This window comes from Mus musculus, chromosome X, assembly GCF_000001635.26.
Source record: "Mus musculus strain C57BL/6J chromosome X, GRCm38.p6 C57BL/6J".
Classification (NCBI taxonomy): Eukaryota; Metazoa; Chordata; class Mammalia; order Rodentia; family Muridae; genus Mus; species Mus musculus.
The window spans coordinates 151,265,064-151,282,496 of record NC_000086.7 but is presented as its reverse complement, the minus strand read 5'-3'; the positions used below and the strand labels follow the sequence as shown (position 1 = coordinate 151,282,496).

At 38.4% G+C, this 17,433-nt stretch overlaps 1 protein-coding gene across 10 annotated transcripts in view; it reads right to left on the bottom strand.

Moving 5' to 3' along the window:
- Positions 1-17,433, bottom strand: part of Wnk3 (WNK lysine deficient protein kinase 3) — a 151,418-nt gene that overhangs the window by 37,698 nt on the left and 96,287 nt on the right. For all 10 annotated transcript variants that reach the window (XM_006528871.4, XM_006528870.4, XM_006528872.4 and 7 more), the window contains 3 exons: positions 16,165-16,229; positions 7,432-7,579; positions 5,528-5,644 (listed from right to left, as the gene is read on the bottom strand). In XM_006528871.4, the coding sequence (XP_006528934.1) occupies positions 5,528-5,644; positions 7,432-7,579; positions 16,165-16,229 (330 nt within the window). The remainder of the gene's footprint in view (positions 1-5,527; positions 5,645-7,431; positions 7,580-16,164; positions 16,230-17,433) is intronic.

The following is a 17,433-nucleotide window of genomic DNA, read 5'->3' as shown; positions in this document are numbered from 1 at the left end:
CTAAGAGAACACAAATGCCAGCCCAAGTACTATACCCAGCAAAACTCTCAATTAGGATAGATGGAGAAATGAAAGTATTTCACAAAATATCTTTCCACGTATCCAGCCCTTCAAAGGATAATAGAGGGAAAACACCAACACAAAGATGGAAAATACACCCTAGAAAAAGCAAGAAAGTAATCCTTCAACAAAACAAGACAGACACAAGAACAGATTCCCAACTTTAACAACAAAAACGATAGGAAGCAACAATTACTTTTCTTTGATTTCTCTTAACATCAATGGACTCAATTCCCCAATATAAAGACATAGATTAACAGACTGGCTACACAAACAGGACCCAACATTTTGCTGCTTACAAGAAACCCACCTCAGGAATAAATACAGACACAACCTCAGAGTAAAAGGCTGGAAAACAATTTTCCAAGCAAATTGTCCGAAGAAACGAGCTGGAGTAGCCATTCTAATATCTAATAAAATAGACTTCCAACCCTAAGTTATCAAAAAAGACAAGGAGGGGCACTTCATACTCATCAAAAAATCTACCAAGATGAACTCTCAATTCTAAATATCTATGCTCTAAATGCAAGGGGAGCCACATTCATTAAAGAAACTTTAGTAAAGCTCAAAGCACACATTGCACCTCACACAATAATAGTGGGAGACTTCAACACACCACTCTCACCAATGGACAGATCCTGGAAACAGAAACTAAACAGAGACACATGAACACTAACAAAAGATATGAAACAAATAGATTTAACAGAAATCTACAGAACATTTTATCCTAAAACAAAAGGATATACCTTCTTCTCAGCACCTCATGGTACCTCCTCCAAAATTGACCATATAATTGGTCACAAAACAAGCCTCAACAGATACAAAAATATTGAAATTATCCCATGATTCCTATCAGATCACCACAGACTAAGGCTGATCTTCAATAACAGCATAAATAATAGAAAGCCAACATTCACATAGAAACAACACTCTACTCAATGATACCTTGGTCAAGGAAGGAATAAAGAAAGAAAGACTTTTTAGAGTTTAATGAAAATGAAGCCACAACATACCCAAACTTATGAAACACAATGAAAGCAGTCCTAAGAGGAAAACTCATAGCCGTGAGTGCCTCCAAAAGGAAACTAGAGAGAGCATACACTAACAGTCTGACAGCACACCTAGAAGCTCTACAACAAAAGGAAGCAAATTCACCCAAGAGGAGTAGATGGTAGGAAATAATCAAACTTAGGGCAGAAATCAACCAAGTGGAAACAAAAAGAACTATACAAAGAATCAACCAAACCAGAAGCTGGTTCTTTGAGAAAATCAACAAGATAGATAAACCCTTAGCCAGACTAACTAGAGGGCACAGGGACAGTATCCTAATTAACAAAATCAAAAATGAAAAAGGAGACATAATAACAGATCCTGAGGAAATCCAAAACATCATCAGATCCTACTACAAAAGGCTATACTCAACAAAACTGGAAAACCTGGATGAAATGGACAACTTCCTAGACAGATACCAGGTACCAAAGTTAAATTAGAATCAGATTAACGATATAAACAGTCCCATTTCCTCTAAAGAAAGAGAAGCAGTCATTAATAGTCTCCCAACCAAAAAAAAAAAAAAAAAAAAAAAAAAAAAAAAAAAAAAAAAGCCCAGGACCAGATAGGTTTTGTGCAGAGTTCTATCAGACCTTCAAAGAAGACCTAATTCCAACTCTCCTCAAATTATTCCACAAAATAGAAACAGAAGGTACTCTACCCAATTCATTCTATGAAGCCACAATTACTCTGATACCTAAACCACACAAAGATCCAACAAAGAAAGAGAACTTCAGACCAATTTCCCTTATGAATATCGATGCAAAAATACTCAATAAAATCCTTGCAAACCGAATCCAAGAACACATCAAAACGATCATCCATCATGACCAAGTAGGCTTCATCCCAGGGATGCAGGGATGGTTTAATATATGGAAATCTATCAACATAATCCACTATATAAACAAATTCAAATACAAAAATCACATGATCATCTCATTAGATTTGAAGAAAGCATGTGACAAAATCCAACACCCCTTCACGAGAAAAGTCATGGAAAGATCAGGAATTCAAGGCCCATACCTAAACATAATAAAAACAATATACAGCAAACCAGTAGCCAACATCAAAGTAAATGGAGAGAAGCTGGAAACAATCCCACTAAAATAAGGGACTAGACAAGGCTACCTACTTTCTCCCTACCTATTCAATGTAGCACTTGAAGTCCTAGCCAGAGCAATTTGACAACAAAAGGAGATTAAGGGGATACAAACTGGGAAGGAAGAAGTCAAAATATCACTCTTTGCAGATGATATGATAGTATATATAAGTGACCCTAAAAATTCCACCAGAGAACACCAAAACCTGATAAATAGCTTCAGGACAGTAGTAGCTGGATATAAAATTAACACAAACAAATCAGTGGCCTTTCTCTACACAAAGGATAAACAGGATTAGAAAGAAATTAGGGAAACAACACCCTTCACAATAGTCACAAATAATATAAAATACCTTGGTGTGACTCAAACTAAGGAAGTAAAAGATCTGTATGACAAGAACTTCAAGTCTCTGAAGAAAGAAATTGAAGATCTCAGAAGATGGAAAGATCTCCCACACCCATGGATTGGCAGGATTAATATAGTAAAAATGGCTACCCTGCCAGAAGCAATCTACAGATTCAGTGCAATCCCCATCAAAATTCCAACTCAATTCTTCAACGAGTTAGAAAGGGCAATTTGCAAATTCATCTGGAATAACAAAAAAACCTAGGATAGCAAAAACTCTTCTCAAGGATAAAAGAACCTCTGGTGGAATCACCATGCCTGACCTAAAGCTTTACTACAGAGCAATTGTGATAAAAACTGCATGGTACTGGTACAATGACAGACAGGTAGATCAATAGAATAGAATTGAAGACCCAGAAATGAACCCACACACCTATGGTCACTTGATCTTTGACAAGGGAGCTAAAACCATCCAGTGGAAAAAAGACAGCATTTTCAACAAATGGTGCTGGCCCAACTGGCGGTTATCATGTAGAAGAATGCGAATTGATCCATTCTTATCTTCTTGTACAAAGCTCAAGTTTAAGTGGATCAAAGAACGCCACATAAAAACAGAGACACTGAAATTAATAGAGAAAGTTGGGAAAAGCCTCGAAGATATGGCCACAGGGGAAAAATTCCTGAACAGAACAGCAATGGTCTGTGCTGTAAGGTCAAGAATTGACAAATGGGACCTCATAAAATTTCAAAGCTTCTGTAGGGCAAAAGATACTGTCAATAAGACAAAAAGGCCACCAACAGATTGGGAAAGGATTTTTACCAATCCTAAATCTGATAGGGGACTAATATCAAATATATACAAACAGCTCAAGAAGCTGAACTCAAGAAATTCAAATAACCTCATTAAAAATGGGGTACAGAGCTAAACAAAGAATTCTCAACCGAGGAATACCGAATGGCTGAGAAGCACTTCAAAAATGTTCAACATCTGCAGCTAGAGTCAAGAGCTCAGGGGTACTGGTTAGTTCATAATGTTGTTCCACCTATAGGGTTGAAGATCCCTTTAGCTCCTTGGGTACTTTCTCTAGCTCCTCCATTGGGAGCCCTGTGATCCATCCATTAGCTGACTGTGAGCATCCACTTCTGTGTTTGCTAGGCCCCGGCATAGTCTCACAAGAGACAGCTACATCTGGGTCCTTTCAGTAAAATCTTGCTAGTGTATGCAATGGTGTCAGCATTTGACTCTAGCTGCATATGTATCAAAAGATGGCCTAGTCGGCCATCACTGGAAAGAGAGGCCCATTGGACACGCAGACTTTGTGTGCCCCGGTACAGGGGAACGCCAGGGCCAAAGGGGGGGAGTGGGTGGGTAGGGGAGTGGGGGTGGGTGGGTAAGGGGGACTTTTGGTATAGCATTGGAAATGTAAATGAGCTAAATACCTAATAAAAAATGGAAAAAAAAAAAAAGAAAAAAAATGTTCAACATCCTTAATCATCAGGGAAATGCAAATCAAAACAACCTTGAGATTCCACTTCACACCAGTCAGAATAGCTAAGATCAAAAATTCAGGTGACAGCAGATGCTGGCAAGGATGTGGAGAAGGAGGAATACTCCTCCATTGCTGGTGGAATTGCAAGCTGGTACAACCACTCTGAAAATCAGTCTGGTGGTTTCTCAGAAAACTGGACATAGTACTACTGGTAGATCCAGCAATACCTCTCCTGGGCATATACCCAGAAGATGTTCCAACTGGTAATAAGGACACATGCTCCACTATGTTCATAGCAGCCCTATTTATAATAGTCATAAGCTGGAAAGAACCCAGATGTCCCTCAACAGAGGAATGGATACAGAAAATGTGGTACATTTGTACAATGGAGTACTACTCAACTATTAAAAACAATGAATGTAGTGTATGGGGGACTTTTGGGATAGCATTGGAAATGTAAATGAAGAAAATACCTAATTAAAAAAAGCAATGAATGTATGAAATTCTTGAGCAAATGGATGTATCTGGAGGATATCATCCTGAGTGACATAACCCAATCACAAAAGAAGTCAATTGATATGCACTCAGTGATAAGTGGATATTAGCCCAGAAACCTAGAATACCCAAGATACAACTCCCAAATCACAAGAAAATCAAGAAGGAAGACCAACTCGTGGATACTTCATTCCCCCGTAGAATAGAGAATAAAATATTCATGGAAGGAGTTGCAGAGACAAAGTTTGGAGCAAAGACGAAAGGATGGACCATCCAGAGACTGCCCCACCCAGGGGTCCATACCATAATCAGCCAACAAACACAGACACTATTGCATATGCCAGCAAGATTTTGCTGAAAGGACCCTGATATAGCTGTCTCCTGTGAGGCTTTGCCAGTGCCTGGCAAATACAGAAGTGGATGCTCACAGCCATCTATAGGATGGAACACAGGGCCCCCAATGGAGAAGCTAGAGAAAGCACCCAAGGAACTGAAGGGGTCCTCTGTACTCCATGCACATACCCACACAAACATGTAAATACACATACAACAGCATATTCACACATTTAAAACAACTAATGTACTGAGAAGCATAACTTCAATACTTTTATGCAGAATGTTAGACACATTAAAATTACCTAAGTGGCTTGATTCTGATTTAATCGGGCACCTATACAATGAGATTATCATTTAAAGTTATAATATTATTTTAACATACAGTCAGAGATTAAAATATATCAATCTAAAAAAAGCCGTCATACTTGCTCAGAAAATACAGTAAAACCAGAGAAAATGCAGTAACATCCCTGATTATGAACAATTTTCCTCTATGCAAATTTTTTAAAAACCCTCCACACATTCTAATTAGAGATGAGTGTAAATGAATGAATGAAGAGAAAATGAAAAAAAGAGAGGAAGGGGAGAGAGAATAAAAGGAGAGAGAATGAATACCCTAGGGGAAAAATAGTACTATGTTACTAAACTTACCATATAGTCAGCGATATCCTCAGGTGCGTCACCATCAACATCAAACTTGAATGTCACCATCTTGTTGTTATGTGTTTCCAGCTGACACTCCACCATGTTGTCTCCAGAGACTGAGACCTAAGTACACACATTTAATCAGTCTAAGTAAAGCCATCTTGGCTGAGGATGAAACACAGCTGGTAGAGTGCTTGCCTAGTGTGCACAAAGCCCTAGTACCATCCTCAGCACCACATAAAACAATTATGAGGTTCACATCTGTAACCTCAGTATTTGGGAAGTGAAGAGAAGAGGATTAGAAATTTAAGGTTATCCTTGGCTATAAAATAAGTTTAAGAGAAGAAAAAAAAATAAGTTTGAGGCAAGCCTTGGCTATTATCAGACCCTGTCTAAAAATAATAAAAACGAAAATAAAATCACATTTTATAGGGAGTAACTAGGTAAGTTCACATATGACATATTCAGCAACAGTTACAGAAAAAACCTAAAGAAGAACAGGAAAAGGGATGATTAAATTATATCTCTGTACAAGGAACTATATATTTAAAATATATTATTCAAATTATTTACTGGCATTAGAAACACGTCCATAATATATTGAGCTTTCAAAAAAGAAAGAATATAAAATTGTATACAGGTTTTAAAAATGAATCTAAAACATATATTGGTTAGAGATATAGGCTTTAAAGTCTGATCTGGCTTCATATCTGACTCTAGCATTTGATAGTCGAATGATTTAATGCAAATGATTTCTCTCGTTTTGAGCATATTTATTTGTAAAGATGGGAATACTAGTATATAGGATATTAGGAGGACCTTGATAAAAATAAAATATTAATGACCAATGATTATTGATGGCTGTTATTTTGATTTTGGTGGCATTAATGTGTGTGTGGTGGTGGGGTAGAATTGAATGACCTGGAGGAGTCAGGGACACCACAAGAAGAGTTGTAGAGTCAATTAACCTGGACCCATGGGGGTTCACAAAGACTAAACCACCAACCAAAGGCCATGCGGGAGCTATACTAGGCCTTCCTGCACACATGTAGCAGATGTGCAGCTTAGTCTTCATGTGGGTCCCCTAACAATTGGAGCAGAGGTTGTCCCTGACTCAGTTGCCTGTCATTGGATCCCCTTCCCCTAACTGGACTATCTACTTGGGCCCTAGGGGGAGAAGAGGTGCTTAGGCTTATGACAACTGGATGTCCCAGGGTGGGGTGGTACATAAAGGGGGGCTTCCCCTTCTCTGAGAAGGTGAGGGGCTAATGGTGGGAGGGATTTGTAAGGGTGGGACTGGGAGGAGAGAAAGAACGGGGTGGGGAATGCTTGGGACAAAAAGTAAATAATAAATAAATGAAAAAATATAAAAAAATGGGATACCTATCATAAAATAAGTCAATATATTTTTTGCTAACATTATGTGCTCTATTATTTGCTAACATTATTTTCACAATGTTAAAATGTGAATATTGTACATATATATAGAAAAAAGATAAAAGAAATAAGCTCTGATTAGTGATTATAGGAATTTTATGTTCTTCGTTATATTTCTCTTACAATTTCCAAGTTTAAATCTTTTTTTTAAATTTTATGTATGGGTACATTATAGCTGTGTTAAGACACACCAGAAGAGGGTGTTGGATCCCATTACAGATGGTTGTGAGCCATCATGTGGTTGCTGGGAATTGAACTCAGGGCCTCTGGAAGAGCAGTCAGTACTCTTAATTGTTGAGCCATCTCGCCAGCCCAATTTCCAAGTTTAATATCTATATTTTCTTTTCAGAAATTCTGAATAAAGGAGAGATTTGCGCTTTACAATAGTCTGCATTTACTTCCACAGCATTGTTCCTTTCTGAGTCTCCAGGACTTCTACATACACTCTAATCCAGTCATACATACACACTGACCTGAAGGACAGTAAGCTGGAATTTAGTCCCCTTCTCTGGTCGGGGACAGGAGGCTCTTCGTTGTTTGTTCCGATCCTGTTTGCCATTTCCACTTGGGGTATCAGGGTTATTGGTGTTTTCTTTCACAGATGTCACATCTTGATTCAAGCTATTAAGTAAAAAAAAAAAAAAAGGAACTCATTCCAATCTTAATCATAAAATCTAAAGAAAACTTAAGATGATAAAATTATAAACTTAAAAATCAATCCATGTAATATGTTTATAAATGTTATGGTTATATAACTGTGAATATACATAATACTACTGTATTGTATAAGTTAAATAGGCAAATTTTATGATAAATACATTGTATTTTTTCTTAAACATTTATTTTTATTTTATATGGGTGGATGTTAGGCTTGCACGCATGTCTGTGTACACCATGTGTATGTAGTGCCCATACAGGCCAGAAAGGGGTGTCTGATCCTCTGGGACTGGAGTTACACATGGTTGTCACTACCATTTAGGAGCTGGGAATTGAACCCTTTTCCTCTGAAAGAGGATCTAGTGCTCATAACTGCTGAACCATCTCTCCAGTCCCACAAATTATATTTCAATAAAGGTGTTTTTGGAAGTTATAAAAATGGCATATCCTCTCTTGCCTCTCTCTTACATCTTGCCCTCTTTGTCCCTTTTCCTTCCCCCCTCTCTCCACGTGGTCATGGCCCGCCTCTACTTCTCTACTCTCTCCTCTCTGCCTCTACTGCTCTTCTTAACTCCCCTCCTCATGCCTTAAATAAACTCTATTCTATACTAAAAAAATCATATCATTTATACTTGCCATACATTTTTATCACAGGAATATGAATAAAAGAAAAACACTGTCAGTCATAGGCCACTATGAAATCTTTTATCAAGGAATACTCTTATTTTAATTTGGGAGACAATCTTTTTTTTTAATTTATTATTTATTAGATATTTTCTTCATTTACATTTCAAATGCTATCACCAAAGCCCCCTATACCCTCCCCCTGCCCTGCTCCCCAACCTACCCACTCCCACTTCCTGGCCCTGGCATTCCCCTGTACTGGGGCATATGATCTTCGCAAGACCAAGGGCCTCTCCTCCCATTTATGGACGACTAGGCCATCCTCTGCTACACATGCAACTAGAGACACAGCTCTGGGGGGGGGCGGGTACTGGTTAGTTCATATTGTTGTTCCTCCTATAGAGTTACAGACCCCTTTAGCTCCTTGGGTACTTTCTCTAGCTCCTCCATTAGGGGCCCTGTGTTCCATCCAATAGATGACTGTGAGCATCCACTTCTATATTTGCCAGGTACTGGCATAGCCTCACAAGAGATAGCTATATCAGGGTCCTGTCAGCAAAATCTTTCTGGCATATGCAAGTGTCTGGGTTTGGTGGTTGTATATGGGATGGATCCCCAGGTGAGGCAGGGAAGACAATCTTGATCAGTTTTTTTTTTCTTATTTGGAGATTACTTTACTAATATATTCAAATGAAGTGTCTAAAATGAATATACATTTTATTTATTTGTAATTGGATATTTTATTTATTTACATTTCAAATGTTATCCTTTTTTCCATTTTCCCCTCTGTAAGCCCCAATCCCATCTCCCTTACTTTGCTTCTATGAGAGTGCTTCTCCTCCCACCTACCCACTCCTGACTCATAGCCCTAGCATTCCTCTACACTGGGGCATAAAGCCTTCATAGGACCAAGAGCCTCCCCTCCCATTGATGCCAGATAAGGCCCCTTCAGCTCCTTCAGTCTTTTCCCTAACTCCTCCATTGGGGTCCCTGTGATAAGTCCAATGGTTGGCTGCGAGCATCCACATGAATATACCTTCTTATTTCAAAAAGTAGATTTACCTCAGCAAAGAATAAGCAGACTAAGTATAGGAGACAGGAATAATGCAGAAGGTAAAGCAAGTGATGAAAATGAATGATATAAAAATGGTTTAACAGGTTTAACAGTGGCTAGTTATAGTTATTTTATAAGTTCAAATAAAATAATATATAAAAGAAACAGTGCTAATGAAGCCATGGGTCTTAAGAAGAGAAAGTACAACCACTAATTTCCTAAACCAGCATAATCACTAACAGCAATCATAAACATTGTCTTTATGCCCACAGAGAAGTGTGGTCTTCACTCCTCATCAAGGAAAATTTCTCTCTGCATCAGACAGAGCCCATTATAGAAAACCACAAGCAATCAAAATACAGAGTTGTGGAGCCCAGTCCCAATAGCTATATCTTCAAAACATGCCTGCACCTAAGGCTGAGGGAACATTGTGGAATAGGGGAAGAAAAGATTCTAAGAGCGTTTGCAGTGAGATGGTGTTTCTTAGTAATGCCTGAAGCTACAGCCATAAAGTCCACTAATATGACTGTCTAAACATGAGCGAAACAAGACAACAAAACAATAGACACACCAAGGTGGACGGATAGGGGGTGCAGTGGGGTGCCGCTCAAGATGCCTCAACCCCAGTCAAAGAACTATATATAGGTAACTAACAAATGCTGAGAGTGGGAGAAATGGTCTTCAGGGAAAAGCACATCATTTTATTTAATACCTAATTTCAATTTAAGTACCAATAGACCTTTTAAAAATATCTTTTAAATTATTTTTGGTGAGTCCTTTCTTCTAAAAACTCCCAGTGAATCATCTCTGTAGATATATACAAAAAGAGATAAACCCCAAAACCCAAATTATTTCTGTTTGCATATGAATGCTTGCAAGGGCTAAGGGTATAAATAGCTCAGTGGTCCAGTCTTGGGAAGCATGTACAAGGGTTAGGTTCTGTTCCTAGCACAACCTCCCAATAGCCCCTTCTCCTGGAGTTCTTAAAATATAGAGAAATGATAGTAATAAATAATAACAACTAGAGGATAAAAGGAGATACAATTTTAGCTCATGACACAATACTATACACATTCAAAGTTTCCTTAAAATACTAGCTTAAGGCTTGAGCGATGGTTCAGTAGTTAGAAGTACTTATTACTTTTGCAGAGGACCTGATTTCAATTCCAAGTATTCACATGTGAAGCCACAGTTCACAAGTATTTTTAATTCTATTTTCAGTGGATCTAATTCTTTCTTCTGACCCCTATGGCTACCAGGAACACATGTGGTGCAAAAACATAAACACAGAACACTTATATACATAATAAAATAAAATAAATAAATCTAAGAAATTATACTAGTTTTTGGAACAAGATAACAAACACTCAACTTTTCTTGTTCATTTCCCCAAGTACAACTTTAAAAATCTAGAAATAATAAACTAGACAATATAAGGAAGGCAACCAAGATTGAAAAGATGAACATTAAGACTGGTCAAGAACCTCAAAGACTTGAAAACCCCCCAGCAGCTTGATATCTCCTAATTAGAGTAACAGAAGGCTATCACGCTCAATCTTGTATATCCCAGTATAGACATAAGTAACTCAAACCTAATATCTCCTGACTCTAGTCCATTAGCCAAAAAGAAACTCTTCTCCTGTAGAACCAGGGAGAAGCCTCATCAATAAAGTGTGGATTAGGAAGCTGGCCTAGAGAAAAGCTCTAGCCTTTGGAATTATGGTGGTATCAAATGATACATGGTGAACAAAAGCAGACTGAAATAGTGTAAGGACTCTAAAACTAAATTTTCATTAGAAAAATTCTAGCCCATAAGAATGGGTCAGAACTTTGCACCTGAATGTAGGGAATGCCTACTAAAACAGAAGATTTAATCACAATCCAAAATATCCTTATATAATAACTAAAATATATAAATGAAAACACTTGTCATACCAAAACAAAAACAAAAAGCAACCAACAGACAAAACAAAACAAAAATAAAAACAGGAAAATCACAACTTGAATGCAGAAAGACAATCAACAGGTATAAACATCCAAGATAAATCAGATATTGGAATTATAAGACAAGCCGTAATCAAAATATTTTAGTAGGCTGGGGTGTAGTACAGTGATAGAGTACTATCTAGTATGCACATTTTAAAAAAGAAAGAAATGAGAAGCAAACTTCAGCAAAGAAAGTGCAGTGGTTTAGATAGAGTGGGTTCCCATAGACTCATGTGCTTGAGTGCTTAGCCTATGGAGAGTGGCACTATTAGGAGGTGTGGCCTTAATGGAGTAGGTGTGGCTTTGTTGGAGGAAATGTATCACTGTGGGATGGGCATTGAGGTTTCAGATACTCTAACTCTGCTCAGGGAAGAATTAGACCCTCCTCCTGGCGGCCTGTGGAAGCCAGTCTTCTGGCTACCTTCAGATCAAGATGCAGAACTCTCAGCTCCTCCAGCATTATGCCTGCCTGCATACTGCCATGCTTCCTGCCATGATGATAATGGACTAAATCTCTGAAACTGTAAACAAGATCTAATTAAATGCTGTCCTTTATAAGAGTTGCCTTGGTCATGATGTCTGGCTAAGATCAAAAATTCAGGTGACAGCAGATGCTGGCATGGATGTGGAGAAAGAGGAACACTCCTCCATTGTTGGTGGGATTGCAAGCTTGTACAACCACTCTGGAAATCAGTCTGGCGGTTCCTCCAAAAATTGGACATAGTACTACCGGAGGATCCCGCAATACCTCTCCTGGGCATATATCCAGAAGATGTCCCAACCGGTAAGAAGGACACATGCTCCACTATGTTCATAGCAGCCTTATTTATAATAGCCAGAAGCTGGAAAGAACCCAGATGTCCCTCAACAGAGGAATGGATACAAAAAATGTGGTACATTTACACAATGGAGTACTACTCAGCTATTAAAAAGAATGAATTCACGAAATACCTAGGCAAATGGTTGGACCTGGAGGGCATCATCCTGAGTGAGGTAACCCAATCACAAAAGAACTCAAATGAAATGTACTCACTGATAAGTGGATATTAACCCAGAAACTTAGTATAGCGAGTATAAGGTACAATATGTAAAACATATGAAACTGAAGAAGAACGAAGACCAAAGTGTGGACACTTTGCTCATTCTTAGAATTGGAAACAATCACCCATGGAAGGAGTTACAGAGACAAAGTTTGGAGCTGAGACAAAAGGATGGTCCATCTAGAGACTGCCATATCCAGGGATCCATCCCATAATTAGCCTCTAAGCGATGACACCATTGCATACACTAGCAAGCCTTTGTTGCAAGGACGGTGATATAGCTGTCCCTTGTGAGACTAGGCCGGGGCCTAGCAAACACAGAAATGGATGCTCACAGTCAACTATTGGATGGATCACAGGGCCCTCAATGGAGGAGCTATAGAAAGTATCCAAGGAGCTAAAGAGATCTGCAACCCTATCGGAGGAACAACATTATGAACTAACCAGTACCCCAGAGCTCTTGACTCTAGCTGCATATGTATCAAAAGATGACCTAGTCGGCCATCACTGCAAAGAGAGGCCCATTGGTCAGGCAAACGTTATATGCCCCAGTACAGGGGAATGCCAGGGCCAAAAAATGGGAATGCATGGGTAGGGGAGTGGGGGGGTGGACTTTTGGGATAGCATTGGAAATGTAATTGAAGAAAATACGTAATAAAAAAAAACCCTAAGTAAGATGGACTTAGTGGTAAAGTGCTCGCCTAGCATATGCAAGAACATGGGTTCCATTCCCAGTAATGAAAAGGACAAAACAAAACAAAAACTTCAATAGGCAATTGAAACTGCATTTGAAGCAAATAAGAAAAAAAAAGGCAATGAGAAATACAAGATTCAAAAGGAAGCAAATGGAAATTATAGGACTAAACATAGAATCACAGAAACAAAATTTATTGAAGGGGAAAATGGTGGAATAAAGAGGACATAAAAAGAAAGAGGGGGGCAGGATCAACATTGTAAAAATGGCTATCTTGCCAAAAGCAATCTACAGATTCAATGCAATCCCCATCAAAATTCCAACTCAATTCTTCAACGAATTAGAAAGAGCAATCTGCAAATTCATCTGGAATAACAAAAAACCTAGGATAGCAAAAACTCTTCTCAAGGATAAAAGAACCTCTGGTGGAATCACCATGCCTGACCTAAAGCTTTACTACAGAGCAATTGTGATAAAAAAAAAAACCAGCATGGTACTGGTATAGAGACAGACAAGTAGACCAATGGAATAGAATTGAAGACCCAGAAATGAACCCACACACCTATGGTCACTTGATCTTCGACAAGGGAGCTAAAACCATCCAGTGGAAGAAAGACAGCATTTTCAACAAATCGTGCTGGCACAACTGGTTGTTATCATGTAGAAGAATGCGAATCGATCCATACTTATCTCCTTGTACTAAGGTCAAATCTAAGTAGATCAAGGAGCTCCACATAAAACCAGAGACACTGAAACTTATAGAGGAGAAAGTGGGGAAAAGCCTCAAAGATATTGGCACAGGGGAAAAATTACTGAATAGAACAGCAATGGCTTGTGCTGTAAGATCGAGAATCTACAAATGGGACCTCATGAAACTGCAAAGCTTCTGTAAGGCAAAAGACACCGTCAATAAGACAAAAAGGCCACCAACAGATTGGGAAAGGATCTTTACCTATCCTAAATCAGATAGAGGACTAATATCCAATATATATAAAGAACTCAAGAAGGTAGACTCCAGAAAATCAAATAACCCCATTAAAAACTGGGGCTCAGAGCTAAACAAAGAATTCTCACCTGAGGAATACCAAACGGCTGAGAAACACCTGAAAAAATATTCACCATCCTTAATCATCAGGGAAATGCAAATCAAAAGAACCCTGAGATTCCATCTCACACCAGTCAGAATGGCTAAGATCAAAAATTCAGGTGATAGCAGATGCTGGCGAGGATGTGGAGAAAGAGGAACACTCCTCCATTGTTGGTGGGATTGCAAGCTTGTACAACCACTCTAGAAATCAGTCTGGCGGTTTCTCAGAAAATTGGACATGGTACTACCGGAGGATCCTGCAATACCTCTCCTGGGCATATATCCAGAAGATGTTCCAACTAGTAAGAAAGAAACATGCTCCACTATGTTCATAGCAGCCTTATTTATAATAGCCAGAAGCTGGAAAGAACCCAGATGTCCCTCAACAGAGGAATGGATACAAAAAATGTGGTACATTTACACAATGGAGTACTACTCAGCTATTAAAAAGAATGAATTTATGAAATTCCTAGCCAAATGGTTGGACCTGGAGGGCATTATCCTAAGTGAGGTAACCCAATCACAAAAGAACTCAAATGATATGTACTCACTGATAAGTGGATATTAGCCCAGAAACTTAGTATACCCAAGATACAATTTGCAAAACACATGAAACTCAAGAAGAATGAAGACCAAAGTGTGGACACTTTGCCCCTTCTAAGAATTGGGGAGAAAACACCCATGGAAGGAGTTAGAGACAAAGTTTGGAGCTGAGACAAAAGGATGGACCATGTAGAGACTGCCATATCCAGGGATCCACCCCATAATCAGCTTCCAAACGCTGACACCATGTCATATACTAGCAAGATTTTGCTGAAAGGAGCCTGATATAGCTGTCTCTTGTGAGACTATGCGGGGCCTAGCAAACACAGAAGTGGATGCTCACAGTCAGCTAATGGATGGATCACAGGGCTCCCAATGGAGGAGCTAGAGAAAGTAGCCAAGGAGCTAAAGGGATCTGCAACCCTATAGGTGGAACAACAATATGAACTAACCAGTACCCCGGAGCTCTTGACTCTAGCTGCATATGTATCAAAGGATGGCCTAGTCGGCCATCACTGGAAAGAGAGGCCCATTGGACTTGCAAACTTTATATGCCCCAGAACAGGGGAATGCCAGGGCCAAAAAGGGGGAGTGGGTGGGTAGGGGAGTGGGGAGGTGGGTATAGGGGACTTTTGGGATAGCATTGGAAATGTAAATGAGGAAAATACCTAATAAAAATTTTTTTCAAAAAAAAAATTAAAAAAAAAAGAGAGAGATCTGTGAAGAAGGAAGCCTAGTCAAATAAGGCTTTTAAGGAAAGAACCGGCCAGGTTGAAGTATATAGGAATGAAAGCATGGAGCTCGAGACTGAGTTCAGAGTCCCAGCTCTTCGTGAACCCCAACTAGTTACCCAGCCATTCTGCACTCGGAAACCCCATCCTTTACAGGGACACATCATGTTTTGATATATATTTGTTACTAATTACAGAATTGATCACCCTTTAAAATACCAGTGCTTGAAATTTCTAATTTTATTTTCTTATATTGTTTAATAAAGGAATGAATGAGTTTAAAGATGCCCAAAAAAATAAATAAATAAAGTCCTCCATCATCATCAAGAAAAAAAAAGAAAGAAAGAAAGTGGGGGGAGGGAGGGAGGAAGGAAGGAAGGAAGGAAGGAAGGAAGGAAGGAAGGAAGGAAGGAGAGAGAAAGAAAGAGATTGAGAATTTGGAAAACTAATAGAAATTACCCAACCTGAATAACATAGACTATTTTAAAACCACCAACAATTACATATCTTGCTACATTTATTTTGTAAGATTAGCTGAAATTTTACTTTACATAATTTTTCATTTAGTTTGTACAACAAAATACTATAAACAAACTAATAAAATGTCAGTAACTTCACAATCTACATGATTACTATAAATATTAAAATAAAGTAAATTTATCCCAATTTTATTAATCTTGCACAAATACAAGAAGTTTAAAACTCGCTTTATTCAAGGTACTCTAAGCATACAAGGACATACAGCAGCATGCCACCACTGATTTCCTGGTACTAAGATAATGATACTTACCTTCGAACAAAATCTGGATTTTGAAGAGTTGCTTGTTGTTCAGCTCCAATTGGTTGGGATACAGGCTGTAAAGAGTATAGTAATAATACCTATTATTATAACAGCAAAATTCATGCTAAGATACAATTTGCTATTTCAAACAATATCATTGTTAAACTTTTTTCTACTTTGTAAACCAGCTAGACTCTCTCTATTATCCAATAGCTATATCAACCATATTACTGACATTATTACAACAAGTATATCTTACTTAAGACTTTTTCATTACATGTTAAGAGTGTTTTGGCAGGTATGGTAATGCAACCTTTAATCTCGGCACCTAGAGGTGAATCTCTGTGAGTTGGAGAACTGCCTGATGTACAAAGTGAATTCTAGGCCAGCCAGAGCTACACAGTGAGATCCTGTCTTCAAATCTAACAAAATAATTCTTGCTTACCTAATTAAACTTTGATTTTTTTATTTTGTAAGAAATAAGTTTATTTTTTATGAACTCAATTAAAAATATTCTTTGTTTATTTTCACAGTGCTGAAGATTAAACCAAGGCCTTGTGCATGGTAAACTTTCTATGATGACTCCTCATATTCTAAAAGATTGAGTTCCTTCAAAGGGTAAATTCTTCAGTGAAATTGGTCCATTCTTGGCTCTCTAGTTTTGCATCTCTTCTTTAAGCCACACTAGACTGGAACTCCTTTCCATGAGTTGGGTTTTTCCATACACTATGATTCCACTTATGTCCCTCTACTTTCCCACCCTATTTTCTTTTTTTTCAATTTTTTTATTAGATATTTTCTTCATTTACATTTCAAATGCTATCCCGAAAGTCCCCTATACCCTTCCCCCAGCCCTGCTCTCCTACCCACCCACTCCCACTTCTTGGCCCTGGAATTCCCCTGTACTGGGGCATATAAAGTTTGCTAGACCAAGGGGCCTCTCTTCCCAGTGATGGCCAACTAGGCCATCTTCTGCTACATCCCACCCTATTTTCAATCCCTCCTTAGTCTTATCCATTTATAAAATATTTGGACAAATTTTCTATAGAAAAAATATTCAAAATATCAAACTATGATACACACACACACAGTGGGTTCCAGAAACAAAGTAGTAAAATTGCTCATATCTTGGCTTCTATTATAAATTAGGAAGGATCGAAATACTTTGGAGAAATTGTTGTTTTCAACAGTGGGCCTACAAAATGAATTTTACTGTGGCAAAAAGAACAGAATTCCTCAGAGTGGTAGGGACATATCAAGAAAATAGATTGAAGGACT